Source organism: Scyliorhinus torazame, chromosome 25 (genome assembly GCF_047496885.1).
Source record: "Scyliorhinus torazame isolate Kashiwa2021f chromosome 25, sScyTor2.1, whole genome shotgun sequence".
NCBI classification, from domain to species: Eukaryota; Metazoa; Chordata; class Chondrichthyes; order Carcharhiniformes; family Scyliorhinidae; genus Scyliorhinus; species Scyliorhinus torazame.
Window position 1 is genome coordinate 9,142,568 of NC_092731.1, and position 24,783 is coordinate 9,167,350.

At 47.2% G+C, this 24,783-nt stretch overlaps 1 protein-coding gene and 1 long non-coding RNA gene across 8 annotated transcripts in view; one reads left to right on the forward strand and one right to left on the reverse strand.

The window, feature by feature from the left end:
- The first annotated feature begins 800 nt into the window (after positions 1–800).
- The window catches only part of LOC140402292 (cytochrome P450 2C3-like), a 66,973-nt gene continuing 42,990 nt past the window's right edge, over positions 801–24,783 (forward strand). Inside the window, exons 1-6 of one of the 2 annotated variants that reach the window (XM_072489958.1) lie at positions 801–1,322; positions 7,710–7,872; positions 13,691–13,840; positions 18,215–18,375; positions 20,595–20,834; positions 21,088–21,229. In XM_072489958.1, coding sequence (XP_072346059.1) covers positions 1,113–1,322; positions 7,710–7,872; positions 13,691–13,840; positions 18,215–18,375; positions 20,595–20,834; positions 21,088–21,229 — 1,066 coding nt within the window. In that variant the 5' untranslated portion in view covers positions 801–1,112. The remainder of the gene's footprint in view (positions 1,323–7,709; positions 7,873–13,690; positions 13,841–18,214; positions 18,376–20,594; positions 20,835–21,087; positions 21,230–24,783) is intronic. The other variant, XM_072489959.1, reaches the window with a different exon arrangement.
- LOC140402296 (uncharacterized) overlaps positions 7,985–24,783 on the reverse strand; it is a 269,290-nt gene continuing 252,491 nt past the window's right edge. For 2 of the 6 annotated variants that reach the window (XR_011938111.1, XR_011938110.1), the window contains 2 exons: positions 16,726–16,893; positions 7,985–8,544 (listed from right to left, as the gene is read on the reverse strand). This is a non-coding gene — a long non-coding RNA (uncharacterized lncRNA). Of the gene's footprint in view, positions 8,545–13,448; positions 13,577–16,725; positions 16,894–17,191; positions 17,609–18,979; positions 19,075–19,101; positions 19,202–24,783 lie in introns of those variants that run through there. The other 4 variants (XR_011938115.1, XR_011938112.1, XR_011938114.1 and 1 more) reach the window with 4 other exon arrangements.

A 24,783-nucleotide genomic window follows, 5' to 3' on the forward strand; every position in this document is an offset into this window, starting at 1 on the left:
GATCAACTAAATCTACGGGGTGCTTGGTCGCTATGTTACCTATCTGTATTGCTATAGGGGCTGTGATGTGTCCCTGTTGTAAATGGCCTGTAAAACCGCTGAGTGTAATGGTGTCTGTTGTGGGCCACGTGTCTCGCTGGAACATCATGGAGGAATTGAGTGTGGTGCGGGACCCTCTGGTCCCAAAGAAATTCTATGGGTTGTCCCCAAACTTTGCCTGCTGCTACCCGTCTACCGGACTTGTCGCAGACCCAAGTTGGGGAGCCCGATCACCGTCAGTCGGTGCCATTCATGTCTGTACACTCTGAACAGGCGCTAACGCTATGGATTGGCTTTGCCCTATTCTTGTTTAGGGTGCTTGTCTGTTGGTTTCTCTGCTGCTTCTGGGGTGCGTTACACTCTCGTACAAAATGTCCTAGCTGTCCACAATTATAACATTCCTGAGCTTTGGGCTGGGGTTGGCTGTTCCTGCCCTCATTTCCCCATGCGGGGATCTGGTGTGCTTTAACTGGATTCATTTCTACTTGCTCTTCATCGGGTGTTATAAATGCGGTTTTGCCTGCAATTGATTGTTCCCAAGCTCGGGACAATCTCTTCAAAACCCATTTTCCGTTGTGGGTCCCACCTGAACAAGAACATAATTTTCATACTCAATTACTTTAAACTAATTCCTCTAAGCTATGGAGAGGGAGTGTTCCAATTCCTCTGGGTATATGATCACATGGTTACAAGACAATGATCAAGGTTTTTCTTGATGATATCGAAACAAACCTGTTGGACTTTAACCTGGTGTTGTAAGACTTCGTACTGTGCTCACCCCAGTCCAACGCCGGCATCTCCACAACAAGGTCTTTCTGGGTTGTCAGATGTTTGCAGCCCGTGTACATTTTGGAGTCTGTGTAATTTTTGGCTAGTTTTCTAGGTTGGTACATTCATCCTCTGAAACGAAACAGACGTGCAAACACCGCAACCTGTCTCAGAGCCTCGCTAATATTAGACTGTGTGCCGTCAACACAGGAGGTGCAGCAGTGCCGTTGAAGACAGCCATCGATAGCCAGCAACTGTTTCCCCAGTGAGACAGCACTCCGAGTATTGGGGACCAGATCGCTGAAATGTTTCTGTATTCCTTAGCCGCCGCCATGGGTTTAAATGGTCCAGGCACAACTCTACTTTCTCTTTTGCTAAGTGCTCTGTTCATTAAGTGGTTTCTTAAACCCAAACAGGTGCAGAAAGGCAGGCTGCCCCCAGGTCCTTCTGCCCTCCCAATTCTTGGCAACTTATTCCAAGTGAATAGAAGAGCACCGAACAAGTCTCTCATCAAGGTAAGCTGCTGACTACTGCAAATGTACGTATTTCATTCTAACTTTGGTCCCTTCCTCTGAAAGCTTTGCCTCATCTGGGAGCACAAATTCACAGGGGCCGGAGCACATCTGAGGATTCATCCCAGAAGCTATTCTAAAACAGTTTAGTAAAATTACTGAGTGTCGATGACCCACTAAAGCAAGATTCACTGCCAAACCAAATTTAATCCAACCAATATCCAAATAAGCTATTTTTTCAGCTCGGGTTGCGTATACTGCTCAGAAATAAAGGTTGGTGGACTTGAGCGATATTGAGGGTTTACTAGTGTCCCTAAAACTATCCTAACTGAAACTGGCAGACCAAAGTTGCAATTTTAGACCTTTGAGTTTCTAAATGACTTACGTCAATGCCTCAAACGCATTTATTTCCCAAAATGTTATGGATGTAGGACCACAAAGATAAAGTAATAATATAATCTTTTCCACCTGGGAAAAATAGCTAGACCAGGCTTTTGTAAAATTACCTTTCACCCGCAGTTTCATATCCTGGCCCAGTGAGAAGAAGGTCTGTCTGTTAGCTGGAAGCTTTCATTAAAAAAAATTTTTTTTTAAAGAGTATCCCAATTATTTTTGTTTCAATTAAGGGGAAATTTAGCATGGCCAATCCACCTACCCTGCACATCTTTTTGGGTTGTGGGGGTGAAGCCCACGCAGACACGGGGAGAACGTGCAAACTCTACACGGACAGTGACCCAGAGCCGGGATCAAACCTTGGACCTCAGCGGCGTGAGGCAGCTGGGCTAACCTTTGCACCTCCGTGCCGCCCTGCTGTAAGCATTCATGTGAAATGTGGTCAGTCCCAATCTCATTCCCAGTGGGCGCAAGGCCAAGAAAGGGGTCTTCCTAGTCGCTGGTCTGAGAGGCACGTTAACTTTTTTTAAAGATGTTATATATTGGGTATTTTGTACATGGTAGTTACAGGTGTACACAGAAAAACCAAAAATAGATAACAAAAACGTAACATAAGTAAAAAAACGAGGGGTGGGAGGTAAAAACTGGGGAAGTGTATATACATAAAAGCAACAGGGAGACAATTACAATGTACATGTTTTTGTTTGGGGGGGGGGGCTTTCTCCTTTCTTGTTTTAAAAAAAAAGAAAATACATGCAACACAAGCAAAGCAAAACAAAACTGGGTGGGCATGTTGCTTGCTTCTCCCGGTCGGATTTCGCTGTTTGAGGTACCCTCAATAATGACGCTTAGAGATTAAACTGTAAAGAAGGCTTTATTAGACTAATAACTATGCTACAGCTATGGACGAGAGCTGACTGCTATACAGACCATGAGGCAGGCCTTTATGTATGGCTCCCAGATGGGCGGAGCCAGAGGCGGAGTCCCCAGGGTTCCAAGCCAGGTCTTAAAGGGGACATCACCTTACATGATGATAAGGTAGTAACCGTTCATCACACTGTTGTTGTGTGTTTGCCTCCGTCTCGGCCGTTTGTCGTTCCTTCCTCCTAGACTTCCTTACTGTCTGTTGCCCTGCTGTGTTCGTTGTCGTTTCCCATGCCCTTCTTCCAGTTTGTGTTCCCTCACCGTTCCTCCCCTTCTTCTCTGCCCTCTGTCCTTCCTTCTTCCCTGCCCCCCCTCTCTGCAGCTCCCCTTTCTTTTCTGTTGTGTTTGGCTACCCCCTCTTGCACTGCCCCCCCCCCCCCCCCCCCCGATCCTCCCACTCTTCCTTTTCTTTTCTCATGTCTTGGCTACTTTGAGGCACGAGTACGTAACGATTACAGATGTTTACACTAGGCTCGTGCATTGCTGGGCACAACTAGCACCAGTATTATAGATCTTGTGCAACAAAAAAATGTGTTAATCAGAAATGTCCCAGATTTGATCCCTGGTCTGGATGAGTTGATCTCAGTGGAGATCTACAATTGGCTTCAGTGTCTTAGTTAAAGGATTGATCAAAGTTCCTCTGCAACAGCATTTAAACAGCCCAGTCAGTCATCCATTACTACCTTTGCTTCAGCCCATTTGTTGCTGAAACCCACATTGATGCATTTAAGACCATCAGACATAGGAGCAGAAGTAGGCCATTCGGCCCATCGGGTCTGCACCCATGCTTAAGGTTAGAGCAATCATCTCCTGGTAGGCCTCCTCTTTCCTACCTGCTATAAACATCTCTATTAAAACTCTGCTGCCCGTATCTTTTTTTAAAAAATCTTTATTTATTGTACAGTGTAACGCAAAAAAGGATTTTATCTTACTTTACTTTATTTACAGATTTCTGCCATCTAGTTCGGCGTGTCCTCCCCCCCCCCCCCCCCCCACCGCACCGCCCCCCCCCCCCCCCCCCCAGACCTCCTTTCCCTAACCCCTCCCTGTCTCCCCCCACCCACCCCATGCTGCCCATATCTTAACGTTCACCCAAAACCTATGTGCTCCCTGACCGACATTGGTTCCTGGTCTAATGCCTCAAGTTTAAAATTCTTACATTCAAATCACTTTCAATGATGTAACCACCTCCAGTTTTACAACTCTGAGAACTCTGCATGCCTCCATTTCTGACTTCTTTGTCATTCCCAACTCACTCTATTATTGCGGGATGTGCTTTCAGCTGTCTAGGCTCCAGTCTCTACAATTCACTTCTTGAATCTCACCATCTTTGGCTCCTTTAAGATTGCCCTCCACTCCAACCTTTCCAACTAAACTTTGGGCATTTGTTTTAATGTCTTTAAATGTTCCTTTAGCTCAGTTCAGTTGCTTGTCAATCTGTTTTTCTGTTCTAAGGGCACAATATAAATGCAAACTGTGTTATCGATCAGTGGCTTTGGCTGGAAAAAACATTTACGTAGCTGTCATGTGTCACTAGGAATGGGTTTAATGGCGAGGTTCCCCAAAATTAAAAAGCTGCTAGCTGCTCACTAGACTCAGACATGAAGAATGGTCTTTTGAATGAGATACCAGTGGAACTGCACCCTGCCACAACTGAGCACTTCCAGGAAAGTTAAACACTAGAAAATAATCCGTCCGGGTGAGATGCATTTTTGCCCTCCCCTTTGTGACTTGAAGAAGATCATTCTGTCCATGTGCATGTGTTAGCTCTCTACACTCAGGCCCAGCTACTCCAATCTATCCACATAACTGAAATTACTCATCCCTAGAACCATTCTCGTATATCTTTTCTGCATCTCTCTATTGCTTTCACTTCCTTCCTCAAGTGTGGTGCCCAGAACTGCGCGCAATACTCCAGTTCAGGCTGAACCAATGCTGTATACATAGGTTACCATAGCTTCCATGTTTTTGCATTCTGTGCCATTATTAATAAAGCTCAAGATGCCGCATACTTTATTAACCATGTTCTCAACCTGGGTGGCACAATGGTTAGCACTGTTCCCTCAACGGCAGGGACTAGGGTTAAATTCTATGTCTTGGGTCATTATCTGTCTGGAGTTTGTACTGTTCTCCCTGTCGTATTAGGTACACTGGTCTAACACTGGCTGCAACTGGATGCAGCTTAGATCAGAAAGATACTCCAGACCTTGATGTTAGTTCATTCAGGTTTATTGAACTAATAGCACAATTAACACAGTTCTCTGTGAGTTCGACTCTCTGCTAACTTAAGTGTGGTTACTCTGTCTGACTGAACCAGACTAGCTCTTAGCCACGTGGTGGAGGTGTGAGATTGGAACAACATCCTTGACTGACTCTCTAGATGTTCATCAGTGGAAAGAGGCGGAGTGTGAGTGCCTCGTGTCTTTTATAGTCAGATCCCACCCCTGAGTGTCCTGCCTGCTTATTGGTCATGTCCTGTTCTCTGTGTCCATTAGCTGCTTGTCTGTATATCATTATGTGTGTGTCTGCATATCATGACAGTCCTCATGTCTGCGTGAGTTTCCTCCGCATATACAGGTTTCCTCTCCCTGTCACAAATTAGTGCAGGTTAGGTGGGGTTCCGGGGATGGGGCAGGGGAGTGGGCCTGGGTAGAGTGTTCTTTCAGAGGGATAGTGCAGGCTCAATGGGCTGAATGGTCTCCGTCTGCACTACAGGGATTGTATACATTCCTGCCACCTTCAATGATTTGTACACATATATATGCAGGTCCATCTGCTCCGTCTCCTTTAGAATTGTACCTTTGGTTTTATATTATCTCTCTACATTCTTCCTTGCTAAATGGATCACTTAACACTTCTCTGCATTAAATTTATTTTGCCACTTGCTTGCCTTTTGCACCAACTTGTCTGTTATTTTTGAACTTCTACATTATCCATCTCACAGTTCCTAATAATTCCAAGGTTTGTTTGTCTGCACAATTAGAAGTTGTGCACTGTGCACCAAGGTCTCGGTCATTTATGTATATCCGAAAGAGCAGGGGCACAAACACAACTCCTGGGGATCTCCACTTTAAACCTTCCTCCAGTCTGATAGACAACTGTTCATCACTATTCTCTCTTTCATGTCACTCAGCCAATTTCAAGCTCCAGTTTTGCTCTGAAGCTTGTTGTATGGCACTTTATCAGATGTTTTTTGGAAGTCTCGGATGATTCGGGTGGTGAGCGTGTGCGGTTCCAATGTCGGGATGTCTGGGGACCCTGTGGGGAACAAGATGGTGCGCACATTGCGAGGTCGGGACAAGATGGCGGCGCCCATGGTGCGCACATTGCGGGGTCGGGACAAGATGGCGGCGCCCATGGCCGAAGGGGGACAAGATGGCGGCGCCCATTGGTCGCACATGGACCTGGGAGGAGAAGATGGCGGCTCCCATTGTGCACCTGGCGTGGGGGAGGGGGCGATGGCGGGCGCGATCGCAGCGACTGGCACACAGCCGCGAAGTGGCCCTTTTTACTGCAGCCTTTACAAACTGCAGTGTGGGCCGGGCAGTGTTGGCGGGGATGCTTCTGCTGACTGCAGAAGTAGCAGCGGGGACCCCCGGGGTGCGTGGGTCGGCGTGCGGTGCAGGCATATTGCGAAGGCAGGGCCCCGACTGAGGAGGTCGTCGGCGGGGTCCAGGAGGGGTAGGAAGGGGTAGAAGGGTGGGCAGCGCGGCAGGAGAGGTATGATTGTACGTTACGGGATGCGACCGTCATGGAGAGCGCCAAGGTTTTCAACTCCGCCAGTTCGAGCGTGGCCCCTTCAAGCAATCGTTCTCGGATGTGGTCCGACGCAAGCCTCGTCACGAAGGCATCGCACATGATGAGATTTGCGTGTTCGGCGGCCGTGACGGCCTGACAGTCACAGTCCCGGACGAGTGGAATTAGGGCCCGCCAGAAGTCTTCGATGGACTCATCAGGTAGTTGCGAGCGGGTGGCGAGTACATGCCTGGCGAAGAGCGTGTTCGCCTTCTGCGCGTAGTGTTCTTTGAGGAGTTCCATTGCTTTTGTGTAAGTTGTGGCGTCTTGGATCAACGGGAACACGCTGGAGCTCAGTCTGGAATGCAGGACATTTATCTTCTGAGCCTCCGTTGGCGCGGGGTCCGCCGCGTTGATGTACGCCTCGAAACATGCTAGCCAGTGAGTAAAGTCTTTGCTGGCGTCGGGCGAATGAGGATCCAGCTGCAGGCGATCGGGCTTAATTCGGATATCCATTCTGTGGAAAATCTGACTGGAATAAATTGATGCACGATCAATTGCACAAAGACTAAAGTTGGGGACAACTGTGGCTTTATTACAGTCAGATGCGTGGCCTCCTGCTGCAGCCGGCGAAATGGGAGGGCACTGGAGGTCATGCATATTTATACAGTTCTCCGTGGGCGGAGCCAGCCGGCAGGAGCTACCGGCAAACCTGTAGTGCAGGTCCTACCTTACATCTCTTATTACAGTGGATCACCACAAAGTCCATATGCATTACTGCATTACCCTTATCCACATTGTTACCTCATCAAGAAACAGGAATGTTAGTTAAACACAATTTGTCATTAACAAATTCATGCTGCCTTTCCTTCATTAATCTGCATTTGCCCAAATGATGCTGATCATGTACCGAATTTTAATTTCTAAAAGGTTCCCCACCACTGAGTTTAAACTGACTGGCCTGTTGTTGCTCGGCTTATCCTTGTCCCCCTTTTTGAACAAAGGTGTAACATTTGCAATTCTCCAGTCCTCTAGCACTACACCTGGGGCGTCATTCTCCGCCGGCGGGAGTCTCCGTTTTGCCGGCGCCCGGGGGTTTCCCGACGGCGTGGGGCTGCCCCACAATGGGAAACCCCATTGACCGGCCGGTGTTACGGAGACTCCCGCCGGCCGGTCGGCGCAGAAATGTGGCGGGGCGGGTAGGAGAATTTCGCCCCTGGTATCTAACTGAAGATGACGAGTCAAGTTTAGTGCTAGGAACAGGATGGAAAGAGATTCTTTGCTAGAAGTCGATGAAATACAATTAATAGTTGTTCTTTATTTATTATTTCTCTTCAGCTGGGTGAGCAATACGGCCCCGTATTCACCATTTGGTTTGGCAGTTCTCCTGCAGTGGTGCTGTGTGGCCAGGAGGCGGTGACAGAAGCATTGATCGAGCGAGGGCATGACTTTAGTGGCAGATATCTCTTGCCTGTCTTCAGAAAATTGACAAATTACTACGGTGAGCAAACGTCCTATTTTCTATTTGAATTATTATTGCTGCTTTTACTACAATAACTGAAAATTTAGAATGAGCCTGTTGTGGGAAAAATCAACCACTTCCGGAGTCAGACTTGCTGTGTTCAAATCAGTGCAGTTTTATTGTTACACAAAGCTTCGGGAGAAAGCGTACTTTCCCCGCGGTACGGTAGCCAGCCTTTCTCGTGGTTTGAATGGCAGTCATTCATTTTATACTTTGGGTTCACAATGAGCCCAGATACAAAAAAATTATCACCTTGTTATCTTTAAACATTTTATAGATTGTACATGGCTATTTGTAAGCGTTTTGCCATTTACACATGGTTATAGTTAATGAGGTTTTACAGGTTACAGGTAGCAGCAGAAAAGCAGTATCGATTGTCCCTTTGTTTTTGGAAATGGCCCAAGACATTCGTATTAGCATATCATTGTGTACACCTTGGCTGAAGTCAGCTTTATTCAAGTGGTGTCCCGCATTTATGTATTTCTTAATCTTCCTGTCTGGCTCCCTTTGTCCTGGATCTGTTCCTATCTGTCCCACTGGCACCCCGCTGGACTCCAGGCATCAGTTATGTCTGCTTTATTCTCTGTGTCTCCATCTTGTGTGTCAGGCAGCCATCTTCTGTGTCAACTTTAGTATCTGTTCCATGTTGTACTAACCAACAGTGAAAAAAGCATTTCTTAGAATAACTTGGTAATTCTTCCAGTGATAATCCTAATTCTTTGGCTCCTGGTTCCTAATTTGGAACGGCGAGGAACATATCAAAGTCACCAACCCACTGCTTCCAGCAAATCATAGAAATATTGAAGCAGCATTTCTAAAACACTTTTTCTGTCGTCAAGGCATCACAAAGCTCTTTGTTACCTATTAATTAAAGACCTTCTGAATTGTGGTTACTGTTGTTGGAACTATGATGTTGTTGCCATTACAGAGACCTGGTTGAGGGAAGGGCAGGATTGGCAGCTAAACGTTCCAGGATTTAGATGTTTCAGGCGGGATAGAGGGGGATGTAAAAGGGGTGGCAGAGTTGCTCTACTGGTTAGGGAGGATATAACAGCTGTACTACGGTAGGACACCTCAGAGGGCAGTGAGGCTATATGGGTAGAGATCAGGAATAAGAAGGGTCCAGTCACAGTGTTGGGGGTTTACTACAGGTCTCCCAACAGCCAGCGGGAGATAGAGGAGCAGATAGGTAGACAGATTTTGGAAAAGAGTAAAAACAACAGGGTTGTGATGATGGGAGACTTCAACTTCCCCAATATTGACTGGGACTCACTTAGTGCCAGGGGCTTAAACGGGGCAGAGTTTGTAAGGAGCGTCCAGGAGGGCTTCTTAAAACAATATGTAGACAGTCCAACTAGGGAAGGGGCGGTACTGGGCCTGGTATTGGGGAATGAGCCCGGCCAGGTGGTAGAAGTTTCAGTAGGGGAGCATTTCGGGAACAGTGACCACAATTCAGTAAGTTTTAAAGTGCTGGTGGACAAGGATAAGAGTGGTCCTAGGGTGAATGTGCTAAATTGGGGAAAGGCTAATTATAACGATATTAGGCGGGAACTGAAGAACCTAGATTGGGGGCGGATGTTTGAGGGTAAATCAACATCTGACATGTGGGAGGCTTTCAAGTGGCAGTTGAAAGGAATTCAGGACCGGCATGTTCCTGTGAGGAAGAAGGATAAATATGGCAATTTTCGGGAACCTTGGATAACGAGAGATATTGTAGGCCTCTTCAAAAAGAAAAAGGAGGCATTTGTCAGGGCTAAAAGGCTGTGAACAGACGAAGCCTGTGTGGAATATAAGGAAAGTAGGAAGGAACTTAAGCAAGGAGTCAGGAGGGCTAGAAGGGGTCACGAAAAGTCATTGGCAAATAGGGTTAAGGAAAATCCCAAGGCTTTTTACACGTACATAAAAAGCAAGAGGGTAGCCAGGGAAAGGGTTGGCCCACTGAAGGATAGGCAAGGGAATCTATGTGTGGAGCCAGAGGAAATGGGCAAGGTACTAAATGAATACTTTGCATCAGTATTCATCAAAGAGAAGGACTTGGTAGATGTTGAGTCTGGAGAAGGGTGTGTAGACAGCCTGGGTCACATTGAGATCCAAAAAGACGAGGTGTTGGGCGTCTTGAAAAATATTAAGGTAGATAAGTCCCCAGGGCCTGATGGGATCTACCCCAGAATACTGAAGGAGGCTAGAGAGGAAATTGCTGAGGCCTTGACAGAAATCTTTGGATCCTCACTGTCTTCAGGTGATGTCCCGGAGGACTGGAGAATAGCCAATGTTGTTCCTCTGTTGAGGAAGAGTAGTAAGGATAATCCAGGGAACTACAGGCCGGTGAGCCTTACGTCAGTGGTAGGGAAATTACTGGAGAGAATTCTTTGAGACAGGATCTACTCCCATTTGGAAGCAAATGGACGTATTAGTGAGAGGCAGCATGGTTTTGTGAAGGGGAGGTCGTGTCTCACTAACTTGATAGAGTTTTTTGAGGAGGTCACAAAAATGATTGATGCAGGTAGGGCAGTGGATGTTGTCTGTATGGACTTCAGTAAGGCCTTTGACAAGGTCCCTCATTGTAGACTAGTACAAAAGGTGAAGTCACACGGGATCGGGGGTGAGCTGGCAAGGTGGATACAGAACTGGAGGTTGTGTCTCACTAACTTGATAGAGTCTTTAGAAGAGGTAACAAAGATGATTGATGCAGGTAGGGCAGTGGATGTTGTCTATATGGACTTCAGTAAGGCCTTTGACAAGGTTTCTCATGGTAGACTAGTACAAAAGATGAAGTCACACGGGATCAGGGGTGAGCTGGCAAGGTGAATACAGAACTGGCTAGGTCAAAGAAGGCAGAGAGTAGCAATGGAAGGATGCTTTTCTAATTGGAGGGCTGTGTTCCGCAGGGATCAGTGCTGGGACCTTTGCTGTTTGTAGTATATATAAATGATTTGGAGGAAAATGTAACTGGTCTGATTAGTAAGTTTGCAGACGACACATAGGTTGGTGGAATTGCGGATAGTGATGAGGACGGTCAGAAGATACAGCAGGATTTAGATTGTTTGGAGACTTGGGCGGAGAGATGGCAGATGGAGTTTAATCCGGACAAATGTGAGGTAATGCATTTTGGAAGGTCTAATGCAGGTAGGGAATAGACAGTGAATGGTAGAACCCTCAAGACTATTGAAAGTCAGAGAGATCTAGGTGTACAGGTCCACAGGTCACTGATAGGGGCAACACAGGTGGAGAAGGTAGTCATGAAGGCATACGGCATGTTTGCCTTCATTGGCCGGGGCATTGAGTATAAGAATTGGCAAGTCATGTTGCAGCTGCATAGAACCTTAGATAGGCCACACTTGGAGTATAGTGTTTAATTCTGGTCACCACACTTTAGAGAGGGTGCAGAAGAGATTTACCAGAATGTTGCCTGGTATGGAGGTCTTTAGCTATGAGGAGCGGTTGAATAAACTCGGTTTGTTCTCACTGGAACGACGGAGGTTGAGGGGCGACCTGGTAGAGGTCTACAAAATTATGAGGGGCATAGACAGAATGGATAGTCAGAGGCTTTTCCCCAGGGTAGAGGGGTCAATTACTAGGGGGCATAGGTTTAAGGTGCGAGGGGCAAGGTTTAGAGTAGATGTACGAGGCAAGTTTTTTACACAGAGGGTAGTGGGTGCCTGGAACACGCTACCGGAGGAAGTGGTGGAAGCAGGGACGATAGTGACATTTAAGGGGCATCTTGACAAATACATGAATAGGATGGGAATAGAGGGATACGGACCCAGGAAGTGTAGAAGATTGTAGCTTAGTCGGGCAGCATGGTCGGCGCGGGCTTGGAGGGCCGAAGGGCCTGTTCCTGTGCTGTACTTTTCTTTGTTCTTTGTTCTTTGTTATGCAGCAAAATACAATTAATTATCTACAAGCAAGAAGGTTCGACCAACAATTGTCTGGTAAAGGAACAGGTATTATATGTTTTTTGTGTTCTTTGAAGAATAAAAGTTGGGTGGAACACTGAGTGCTACCCTGCACTTTGCTGATCATTGTCATGGATCTTTAAATCTACCGTTCACACAAATCTTCTACCCCCTCAAAGAGCTGGCTCACCCTCGCCCTTGTGGGTGATTGAAAATACATGCAGGCGGTGTGTCTGCAAAAGGTACAATTATGGGGCGAAATTCTCCCGAAACGGCGCGATGTCCGCCGACTGGTGCCCAAAACGGCGCAAATCAGACGGGCATCGTGCCGTCCCAAAGGTGCGGAATGCTCCGCATCTTTGGGGGCCGAGCCCCAACATTGAGGGGCTAGGTCGGCGGCGGACGAATTTCCGCCCCGCCAGCTGGCGGAAAAGGCATTTGGTGCCCCGCCAGCTGGCGCGGAAATGACATCTCCGGGCGGCGCATGCGCGGGAGCGTCATATTCCCGCGCATGCGCAGTGGAGGGAGTCTCTTCTGCCTCCGCCATGGTGGAGACCGTGGCGGAGGCGGAAGGGAAAGAATGCCCCCACGGCACAGGCCCGCCCGCGGATCGGTGGGCCCCAATCGCGGGCCAGGCCACCATGGGGGCACCCCCCGGGGCCAGATCGCCCCGCGCCCCCCCCCCAGGACCCCGGAGCCCGCCCGCGCCGCCTTGTCCCGCCGGTAAGGTAGGTGGTTTAATTTACGCCAGCGGGACAAGCATTTTAGCGGCGGGACTTCGGCCCATTCGGGCCAGAGAATCGAGCGGGGGGCCCTGCCAAGCGGCGTGGCGCGATTCCCGCCCCTGCTGAATATCCGGTGCCGGAGACTTCGGCAACCGGCGGGGGCGGGATTCACGCCAGCCCCCTGCGATTCTCCGACCCGGCGGGGGGTCGGAGAATCTCGCCATGATCTTCCAAAAGTGAGATAATCATTTATTCTAACCATGTACTTGTTTACAATGAGATTCTTAATGGAACATTGTTATAATTGCTGGAGATTCCCCGGAGAGTAGATAATTTAAGATTTTGGGGTGGATTCTCCGCCCTGTGACGCTGGAAACCTGGATCATGATTGAGCTGAGCATCGGGCGCCTGCCATAAACCAGGGTTGGTGCAGGCTGCCGAACCGACTGCCATGTGCCAGGGCCCCACTGGTGGTGACAACACGCCCTGCGCCGGATTGCGAAACCGGTGTTTGCATGCGTTAGCATACCATTCCATGACAACTGGTTAGACTCCTCAAACGTTTGAGAAATCTGTTACCCCTGATCAAATCTTAGTGGTATCAGAAGTGGGATAACGGAGATAGAAGTTCCAGATCTTGATTTGTTTAGTTTGTGAGAACACTGGGATTGGATAGGAAAAAAGCAAGAACTGCATGGACAGTGAAGGGAGTATTGACATTTTAGCAGTTTTATACATGATCTGCATGTGGCTGTCAGTTTCTCCAGTCATCTGTGGAATGAATCGTACCCTTGTGTGTACGGTTCCCTGGTGCACACAGCCTTCCAGCACCTTCCCCAAGTTTGTTCTTCGGATGCAGGAGGCAACAGTGAGACAGCAAGGCTCAGCGCAATAAAACTTAACCACTTATTTTGGAACTATAATCATAGCCTACATTATGGACACTTTGCACCAGGAGTTCGTGGAAGCTGTATTCCTCTCCCTAATTCAGGGATTCTGAGGCCAACTGCAAAGCCCAACATGCACCCAGAAAAATGACCGCTTGGGTGAGCTACTTGGAGGCTGTGGGAAAGAGGAGAAAAATATATTGAAAAATATTCCGTATATTCTGTCCGGAGCAAATGGAAAACTCCACCCCCAAGTTATTTACATTTGTGTTAAATGTCTCTGATTCAGGAATTGTCTTCAGCAATGGAGAGAGATGGAAACAGCTTCGCAAATTCACGCTCAGCACCTTCAGGAATTTTGGAATGGGGAAAAAGAGTATTGAAGAACGGATCCTGGAGGAAGCCCAGTTTCTAGTTACAGCTATCCAAAATAAAAAAGGTTTCTGACTAAAATACTGGAGGAATGTCATTTTCAAATTCAAGTAGAGATGCTCTCTTTTTTCAAGTTCCAAGCCAAAGATAGGAATGAAACCGAGTGATAGGATGTGGCATGGATAAAATGATACAATAAAAAACAAAATTTAAAATATCCTTCGCTTACTGATAAAGCAATTGGATAAAGAAGTGGGAAAAGGTGTCTGCTTACCCCTCAAGAATCTGGTCAGTACTTGGGTGTATGGCAATTAACTCAGGAAATAGAAAATAGAATCAATAGGAGGCCATTTGGCCCATGGAGCCTGCTCTGCCATTCATTATGATCATGGCTGATCAAGTTCAATACCCTATTCCTGTCTTTCCCCTATATCTCTTGATCTCTTTAGCCCCAAGAGTTATATCTAATTGCTTCCTGAAATGACATATTTTGGCCTCAACTACTTTCTGTGGTAGTGAATTCCAGGTTCATCACTCTCTGGGTGAGGAGATTTCATCTCCCCTCATTCCTAAAAGGTTTACCCCTTATCCTCAAACTCTGACCCCTAGTTCTGGACTCCCCCACCATCCACAACATTCTTTCTGAATCTACCTGTTTAATCCTGTTAGAATTTTACAAATTTCTATGAGATCCCCTCTCACTCTTCTAAACTCCAATGAATATGATCCTAACCCACTTAGTCCCTCCTCATTTGACTGTCCTGCCATCTCAGGAATCAGCCTGGTAAACCTTTGCTTCACCCCCTCCATAACAAGAACATCCTTCCTCAGATAAGGACACCAAAACTGCCCACAATACTCCAGGTGTGGCCTCACCAATGCCCTATACATAGAACATACCGTGCAGATAGAGGTCATTCGGCCCATCGAGTCTGCACCGACCCGCTTAAGCCCTCACTTCCACCCAATCCCCGTAACCCAATAACCCCTCCTAACCTTTTTTTGTCACTAAGGGCAATTTATCATGGCCAATCCACCTAATCTGCACGTCTATGGATTGTGGGAGGAAACCGGAGCACCCGGAGGAAACCCACGCACACGCGGGGAGAACGTGCAGACTCCACACAGACAGTGACCCAGCAGGGAATCGAACCTGGGACCCTGGCGCTGCTAACCACTTGTGCTACCGTGCTGCCCTCTACAATTGTAGTAAAACATGCCTATTCCTGTACTCAAATCCTCTCGCTATGAAGACCAACATACCATTTGCCTTCTTTATAGCCTGCTTATCTGCACGCTTACTTTCAGCACCAAGGGTCTTGCTGAGTATTCACCTCTCTCAATTTACACTCATTCAAATTATAATCTGCCTTCCTATTTTTGGTACCAAAGTGGATAACCTCACATTTATCCACATTATACTGTATTTGCCATACATTTGCCCACTTACTCAGCCTGTCCAAATCCCTCTGAAGCATCTCTACATCCTCCTCACAGCTCACTCTCCCACCCAACTTTGTATTGTCTGTAAATGTGGATATAATACATTTAGTTCCTTCATCTAAATCATTAATATATAATGTGAACAGTGGGATCCCTGCGACACCCCACTAGTCACTGCCTGCCAATCAGAAAAAGACACGTTTATTCCACCTTTTTACCTCCTGTCTGCTAACCAGCTTTTTACCCATCTCAAGACTGTACCGGCAATTCCATATATTTTACCTTTACATAGTAATCTGTCATGTGAGACCTTGTCGAAAGCCTTCTGAAAGTCCAAATAAACCATATCCACCATTTCTCCCTGGTCAACTCTACTAGTCATATCTTCAAAGAATTCCAGTAGATTTGTCAAGCACAATTTCCCTTTTGTAAATCCATACTGATTTTGTCTGTTTTCGAAATGCTGTGCTATGAAAGTCTTGATAATGGACTCCAGCAACTTCCCTACTACCGACATTAGGTTAACTGGCCTATAGTTCCCTGTTTTTTCTCTACCTCCATTGAGCCCTCTTGAACAAGTCAGAAGTACTGGTTTTCTGTGGGAAGATGAGGACTGGGTAGAATCATCTCATTGATTATACTGAGTTAAAACACATAGGTGGTTCTTCGGGGAGGAGGGCTAATTTGCAGTTCAGGTAGAAATGGAATAGTACTAAGAATCAATACAGAGTGAACACTATCTCTGCAGTTGACATCAAGAGTCATCAAGAGTTCACATGTTCAGTTACAATATATTTCAGAAAGAATGAGAAATCAAATGGAAAGAACAAAGGAAGAGAAGCGAGCCATTGTGAACATTTAGAATTTGGTTGTGGGTTTAAGGCTGCATAAGTGGAAAGATGTAATGGGCATCAACGCAGTGCCTCTCATTTTATCATGATTTTCCCACGAATGTCCAGAAGAGATGGGATTTAGAGAAATACTGGGAACAATACCGTGGGCAGCACGGTAGCATTGTGGTTAGCACAATTGCTTCACAGCTCCAGGGTCCCAGGTTCGATTCCCGGCTTGGGTCACTGTCTGTGCAGAGTCTGCACGTTCTCCCCGTGTGTGCGTGGGTTTCCTCCGGGTGCTCCGGTTTCCTCCCACAGTCCAAAGATGTGCAGGTTAGATGGACTGGCCATGATAAATTGCCCTTAGTGTCCAAAATTGCCCTTAGTGTTGGGTGGGGTTACTGGGTTATGGGGATAGGGTGGAAGTGTGGACCTTGGGTAGGGTGCTCTTTCCAAGAGCCGGTGCAGACTCGATGGGCCGAATGGCCTCCTTCTGCACTGTAAATTCTGTGATTCTATGAATCATCAATTTTATTATACCAAGTTTAGATTCCAGCTGTGTCTTGAATGTAAGGCTATCTTCCAACATTCCTTCATTTCCATTCCTATCCTAGTTATACCTCACAGTTGAGATAAATAACTTTATAACTTGAAGTTTAAAGAAAGAAAAATTCACCCTGGGTTTCTACCCAGTCAATGTCCAGTGTCTCCTCACAGATGGATGTCAAGTGAAGGCAGGTTTCTGTCCTGGTTGCAGTGATGCCTTCCCACACCACTGAATAACCTGTCTACATTAATGAAGAACTGGAGAGCTGCTCAAGCTCAACCCGGCAGGAGTCGTGCACTTCAGGAGAAAGGAAGAAAATAAAATGAATTAATTTTACATTGATCCCATGGATGAGGCGCTTCAGTATGTGCAGCAACTTGAGGTTGCTCTTCTTAGAGAACATAAGATTAAGGGGGAATTTAAAAAAGATGTTCAAAATTCAGAGGAGTTTTGGGAGTACAAGTGAGTAGCAGCCCTTTCTGGTGGGAGGTGGATCGATAATCAGAGGACACAGATTTAAGACATTTGCAAAGGAATTAGGGGGAGATAACTTTTTTTTAACGTAGCAAAGATATGATCTGAGTGCATTGCCTACCTGTGTGTTGGCTGCAGACTCAATTGTAACCTTCAAAAGACAATTAGATATACAGCATATCTGAATAGCAAAACACTTCACAGCCCTGGGGAAACAGTGGAAGAGTGGGACCAATTGGATAGCTTTTCCCAAAAACCAGCACACACAGGATGGGCTGAATGTGCTGTATGATTTGATTCTCAACAGTTATTAAGGAGGCTTTACTTCTACAGGCATCTGTTATAACATGCTGGTTTGTGAAAAACCGTTCTGTATGTTTAGGTATTTATCTTGCTGTTAGCAAAGGGATAGTGGCATCAAATGTCAGCCAACATTCCCAAGGTTTAAATGAAAGTTAAGGATAGCTCAACTATTAACAGCAATGAGTGACTGAGGTGCAAATACTAGAAATCGTCCAGGATTACACCCCTGATCTTGGTTGGCCTCAGATGAAAAAATGAAATGAAAATACTGAGGTGCACAAACTAGAAATGCTCCAGGTTTAATCCCCCGATCTTGATTGGCCTCAGCTAGAGTGTTGGTGGGATCTCTACAGTGCGCTTCAGCACATTGGAAGATTATGAAGTAAAACCAGTTACTTGACCCTAATTTGACTCCAGTGATACCCTCCCCGACTGGGAACGCAGGTAGATGGGCACTGAAAGAGGACAGATTTAAATTCAGATATGACGGCTCCCCTAATCCAAAAGCCAATTGACACTGGGAGGAAATTGTGCCTCATTGTGCCTGCTTTCCGGCCACAAAGTGGTGACAAAAAAGGTTTGCCTCTGGATGCTCAACTCTAGCTCACCAGAAACATGGTGATGAGCTCCGAGGCCCAATTTCAAACAAGTCTCAGACGTCCAGCATTCACACTGAGCAGTCATCTATTTTGGCCCTGAACCTGGAATAAAACCAATTTTTTAGCCTCTGTTTACTTACTTACTTTTGAATATTAATATCTATGAAATATTAATATCTTCCTCTGTTATTTATGTATCACAGTACACTTTTCTAACTGACCTTCTCTTTCGATTATATCAGATACCCCACTTAGCCCAAACTTTCTGCTGAGATGTGCATCATCTAATATCATCTGTTCCATCGTCTTTGGAGACCGGTTTGATCATGAAGATAAAAGGTTTCTCACATTGATTGAGTTGTTTGCAGAAAATCTGCAAATTTTAAGTGGCCCCTGGATACAGGTATTTCCCTTTCTTTTAAAATCATAATGTGACTGAAACAACTTAAACTGTCACATTTGCAGAAGATGCTCAAATAATGGGAGTGGCAGAGAGAGGAGCAGCTGGAGATTTGCAGGAGGATTTAAATTGATTATTTAACTTGGAAATATATGACAACTTGAATTTAAATGGATAAATAATGATCTGAGTTTGGAAATGAAGGTTTAGAAAGGGATCTGAGAGTAATGGTCGACTATTCATTTTCTATTTCTGGTTTAGACAATAAACTAAAAAAGAAAGAAAAAAGAGCTCAGTTTTCCAGCCCTTCCTGCCAATGGCGACCTCAGGTGTTCACCGGTGAACAATGCAAAACGCCATTGGTGGAGCAGAAGATCCCGCTGGCGATCATTGGCGAGCCGCCGCTGGAAAGCATGGTGCGGGGGTGGGAAATCCCGGCCATAGTCACGACAGAAAATATGTCTGCAAAGACAAAATACTGTGAATGCTCGTATAATACCCCTCACAAGACCCACGGGACACATCGACTGATCTCTCCGTGAGATTCGTGGAATATCAGCTCCCCGCTAGTGAGCCGAGGTCCGCACAACGGGGCTCGTAAATTCACCCTTTATAATCCAACCCGGAATGGGGTCGGCACTGCCAGTCGTCCCGATTGAGACCTGTGAGCTGGAAGCCACGTTGCAGCCTTTTACTTTATGTTTACGAATTAAATGTTGTTTAATTTACCTTCCCAGTCCTCCTGAGCTTTTATACCGAGAAACATGAAATACAAACAGAAAATGCTGGAAGTATTCAGTAGCCCAGGCAGACTGACGACCTTTAGACCTGAAATTTTTTTTTCTCTCCACTGGTGTTGCCTAAACTGTTGAGTAACAGTTTCCAACTATTTCTATTATCTATCTACAGAGGCTATCTACATTTGTCAGGCTTCCATTAGTTTTGTTCAGGTTGATCACATTTCAAAAATGTGTATACACAAGGTAGAAGTTATAAAGAGGAAGAATCAAACTGCGGCCAAGGGCATTAGGGTTACTTTATGAGGATCACAAAGTCAAATAGGAATCCCTATACTGCATAAGGAGCCCATTCGGCCCATCAGGTCTGTCTGCACTAACCCTCTGAAAGAGCACCCTACCTAGGCCCACACCCCACCCTATTCCCCTTACCCCACCTAATCTGCACATCATTGGACACTAATGGGCAATTTAACATGTCCAATTCACCTAATCTGCACATCATTGGACACTAATGGGCAATTTAACATGTCCAATTCACCTAATCTGCACATCATTGGACACTAATGGGCAATTTAATATGTCAATTCACCTAATCTGCACATCATTGGACACTAATGGGCAATTTAACATGTCCAATTCACCTAATCTGCACATCATTGGACACTAATGGGCAATTTAACATGTCCAATTCACCTAATCTGCACATCATTGGACACTAATGGGCAATTTAACATGTCCAATTCACCTAATCTGCACATCATTGGACACTAATGGGCAATTTAACATGTCCAATTCACCTAATCTGCACATCATTGGACACTAATGGGCAATTTAACATATCCAATTCACCTAATCTGCACATCATTGGACACTAATGGGCAATTTAACATGTCCAATTCACCTAACCTGCACATCTTTGGACTGTGGGAGGAATCAGGGGTACATGGAGGAAACCCACGCAGAAACGGGGAGAAAGTGCAAACTCCGCACAGTCACTTGAGTCCCGATGTAGTGAGCACCCATTCACCAATGATGTCAAGGCTCAGAGGCTTATATTTGCAGCAGAGGCATTTATATCTAGAGGTCTAGAACTTAACCAATTAGAAGTCATGCTTCAGCCAAACAAAGCCCTGGTTAGTCCACACCTTCAGTATGCTGAGCAATTCAATGCATTATTAGCACTGTTGCTTCACAGCGCCAGTGTCCCGGGTTCGATTCCCAGCTTGTGTTACTGCCTGTGAGGAGTCTACACGTTCTACCCGTGTCTGCGTGGGTTTCCTCTGGGTGCTCCGGTTTCCTCCCAGAGTCCAAAGATGTGCAGGTTAGGTGGATTGGACATGTTAAATTGACCATTAGTGTCCAATGATGTGCAGGTTAGTGAATTCGCCCTCGGTGTACCCGAACAGGCGCCGGTAAATGAGACCCAATGACACCATATGACAGGAAATCTAAGTGTTAAAAAACATTTTTTTTGCCTTGCAGCTGTACAATAACTTCCCGACGATCGTGGATTTCCTGCCTGGGCCTCACAAAAAGCTCTTCCAAAATGCAAAAGATTTGATGAATTTTATAAAACAAGTGATTCAAAGTCATAAAGAAAGTTTGCAGAAAGATGTTCCCAGGGATTTTATCGACTGTTTCCTCATCAAGATGGAGGAGGTACTGGAAGCAGTTTTCCTTTTATATTTGTACAGGTTCAATTTTCGTACCTCCTCCCCGAAGGTAAGGAGGGGTTTGGCTGGATACTGATGTGGTGAGTCCAACAGGTTTACACAAAGCTTAACACCAGCTAAACAAGACCAGCATTTTGGGAACTAGTGTCGTAAATGTCCCGTTGACACCAATACATAAGCAGCTAAAAAATGTAACATGTGGATTGATTAATAGCACAACCTGTATTTGAAAAGAAATCTGAAAGTGACGACACACAGCATAAGGCCGTTAATATTTTAAAAGTAGATTACATTTGTTTCAGGAGGAACACGAGCATGACTCGGAATTCATTCTCATGAATTTGTTGTGGACAATAATGAACTTATTTTTGGCTGGAACTGAAACAATCAGCACGACACTGCAATGGGCTATCCAGATCCTGGCAAAGTATCCACAAGTTCAGGGTAAGCAACATTACTATAAGAGGCTGGAGGATTTCAACAGTCCAACACTTGGGATTATAGTGTTGGGAGAATGGAACATTCTCATTTCGGAATCTAGAATCTAATTTTAACCTGGGGGTGGACAGCTGCATGAGACCTGGGACAGGAGTGAAGAGCTTACTACAACATGAGGCCTTAGGAATTTTTAATTTTTGGGCTTCATTTAAATGTTGATATGTTGAATCCCACCAAAAGCTGACAGAGCTGCCAACAAAGGCAGCAGTAGTGAGCTGTGTTTCTGGCAGCAGACTCGATGGGTTGAATGGCCTCCTTCGGCACTGTAAATTCTATGATTCGATGATATGTATGACCAAACAAATTAGGAGCAGGAGCAAGTCATTCAGCCCCTCGAGGCTGTTCCACCATATGATCATGGCTGATCTGATTGTAACCAGTACTTTCTGGTCTGCCCCATATACCCTTGATGTGGAGATGCTGGCATTGGACTGGGATGGGCACAGTAAGAAGTCTTACAACACCAGGTTAAAGTTCAACAGTTCCAACAATCATTAGCTTTCGGAGTGCAGCTCCTTCCTCAGGTGAATTCAGCTGTGCTCCGAAAGCTAGTGATTCGAAACAAATCTGTTGGACTTTAAGCTGCTGTTGTAAGACTTCTTACTGTACCCCATATACCCTTGTTAGTCAAGAATCTGTCCATTCCAGCCTCAGAAATATTGGAGACCCTGGGCGGGATTCTCCACTCCCACGCCGAAGTGGCCGCGCCGTCGTGAACGCCGTTGAGGTTCACAACGGCGCGGAACGGCCCCGGTCCCGACCGATTCAGGCCCTGACAATGGGCCAGTATCGGGGCCGCGTCATCCGCCAGGCCTTGTCGCCCGCGTAAAAGCGGCGCCACATAGATGACACGGCCGGCGCCGCATAACGGACGTCATCCACGCACGCGCGTGTTGGCCGGCGCCAACCCGCGCATTCGTGGTTGCCGTCCTGTCCAAATCCGCCCCGCAAGAAGATGGGGGACGGATCTTGCGGGGCTGCAGAAGGAAGGAGGTCCTCCTTCAGAGAGGACGGCCCGACAATCGGTGGGCACCGATCGCGGGCCACCCCACATTGCAGGTGAAGCCCGGTGCAGGATCCCCCCTCGCCCCCCCAGCGTTCACGCACCGCCCACAACTGCAGCGACCAGGTGTGGACGGCGCCGGGGGGAACCCGCCATTTTGGCCTGGCCGCTCGGCCCATCCGGACCTCAGAATAGCGGGGGTGCCGGAGAATCGCCATTTTGGGTGTCTCCGACAATTCTCCGACCTGCGGCCCGCAAAACTCGACCGGGCCGTTCCCGCCGCTTTGGAGAATCGCGGGAGGGCGTCGGACCGGCGTCCCCGGAAATTTTGGCGGCCCAGGCGATTCTCCCAACCGGCGTGGGAGTGGAGAATCGCGCCCCCTGCCTCCACTGTTCCCCGGGGAAGGGAATTCCACAGACTATCCACCCTCATAGAAAACTTTCTCCTCATCCTGATCTTAAATGGGTGACATCTTGGGCGGGATTCCCCCAGTCCAGCGACGCCAGGATCGTGAAACGCGATTGGGTGGAGAATCACGCGTGAGACCAAAATTGTGGCCAGTGGCAGGCGCATGCCAGAATGCCATGCTCCGGCGCCTTGACAGTGGCGTCAACGCATTCTACTCCACACGTAAAGTGAACGCTATCCGCATGTCATTAATAATAATAATCTTTATCCAACGTTGTCACAGGCTTCGAACTCCCTCATTTTGAAGCGGGAAAAGGACCCGGAACAGTGTGGGTCACACAGACCGATCTCCATGCCAAATGTGGATGCCAAACTATTGGCTAAGATCTTGGCCTCGAGAATAGAGGATTGTGTCCCAGGGTGATGGGGAGGACCAGACGGGGAGGCATCTGGTGGGCAATATCAGGAGGCTACTCAATGTGATCATGATGCCCCCAGGGGGGCGTGAGATTGAGGTGGGGTCGCCATGGATACAGAAAAGGCCTTTGATCGAGTGGAGTGGGACTGTATGTGGGAGGTCCTGGGGTAGTTTGGGTAGGGTTTTGTGGACTGGGTCTGGTTGTAATAACAGGCAGCGGACGAACCGAGTGAGTTCAGATTATTTCAGGCTGCACTGGGGGACGAGGCAGGGGTGCCCACTCTCCCCACTGCTGTTTGTCTTGGTTGTAGAACCTTTGGCAATGGCACTGAGGGCGTCAAGGGTCTGGCAGAGGATAGTGCGGCAGGGGGGAGTGGAGCACAGGGTCTTGTTATATACAGATGACCTACTTTTGTATATTTCAGATCCGCTTGGGGGATTGGAAGGATTATGGGGTTACTAGAGGAATTTGGTCGGTTCTCAGGGTATAAATTGAGTATGATAAAGAGCAAAGTCTTTGCGATCCAGGCGAGGGGGCAGGAGAAGAGATTGAGGGCCGATGTCATTCAAGGTGGTAAGGGTAAGAGCTTTGAGTATTTGGGCATCCATGTGGCACGGGAGTGGGAGCAGCTGCACAAGCTGAAACTGGGTCGGTTGGTAGAGCAGGTGAGGTGAGGACGTTCGGAGGTGGGATACGCTGTCATTGCTGGGAGGGTGCAGACAGTGAAGATGATGGTCCTTTCGAGGTCCCTGTTCGTCTTTCAGAGCCGACCAATTTTTATCCCCAAGCTGTTCTTTAAAAAAGTGAATGTGGTGATCTCAGGGTTTGTGTGGACAGGTGAAACCCCGCGGGTGAAGAAGGTGCTGCTGGAGCGGGGACGACGGGCTGGCCCTTCCGAACGTTATAAATTATTATTGGGCGGCGAACATACCAATGGTCAGGAAGTGGGTAGTGGGGGAGAGGTTGGTTTTGGATGGGAGGAGGTGGCCTCATGTAGGGACACGGGTTTAGGGGCACTGTTAACGGCACCTCTGCCGATTTCGCCGGCGAGGTACTCCACAGGCCCAGTAGTGTGGCAGCCCTGAGGGTGTGGGGACAGTGACAGCATCACATAGGGCTGGGGCGGGCGTCGTTATGGGCATCGATAGGTGGTAACCACCGGTTCACTCTGGAGGGGCTGGATTGGGGGGGGGGGGGGGGGTCCTGAGGTGGCAGCGGGCGGGGATCGAGAGATTTGTAGATCTTTTTATTGATGAGGGCTTCCTGAGATTGGGGGAGCTGGAGGAGGAGTTTGAGTTGCAGGGGGGGAAAGGGTTCCAGTATCTGCAAGTGAGTAACTTTGTGCGGAGGCAGGTTTTGATCTTCGAACATAGAACATAGAACATAGAAAATACAGCACAGAACAGGCCCTTCGGCCCACGATGTTGTGCCGAACCTTTGTCCTAGATTAATCATAGATTATCATTGAATTTACAGTGCAGAAGGAGGCCATTCTCGCACCTGCCGCCCCAGGGGCTGCAGGACAAGGTGATATCGAGAGCAGTGGTGGGGGAAGGGAAGGTTTCAGAGATCTACAAGGAACCGATGGAGTGGGAGGGAGCCCTGATAGGGGAGATGAAACGTAAATGGGAAGAGCTGGGTGGGGAGTTGGAGGCCGGGTTATGGGAGG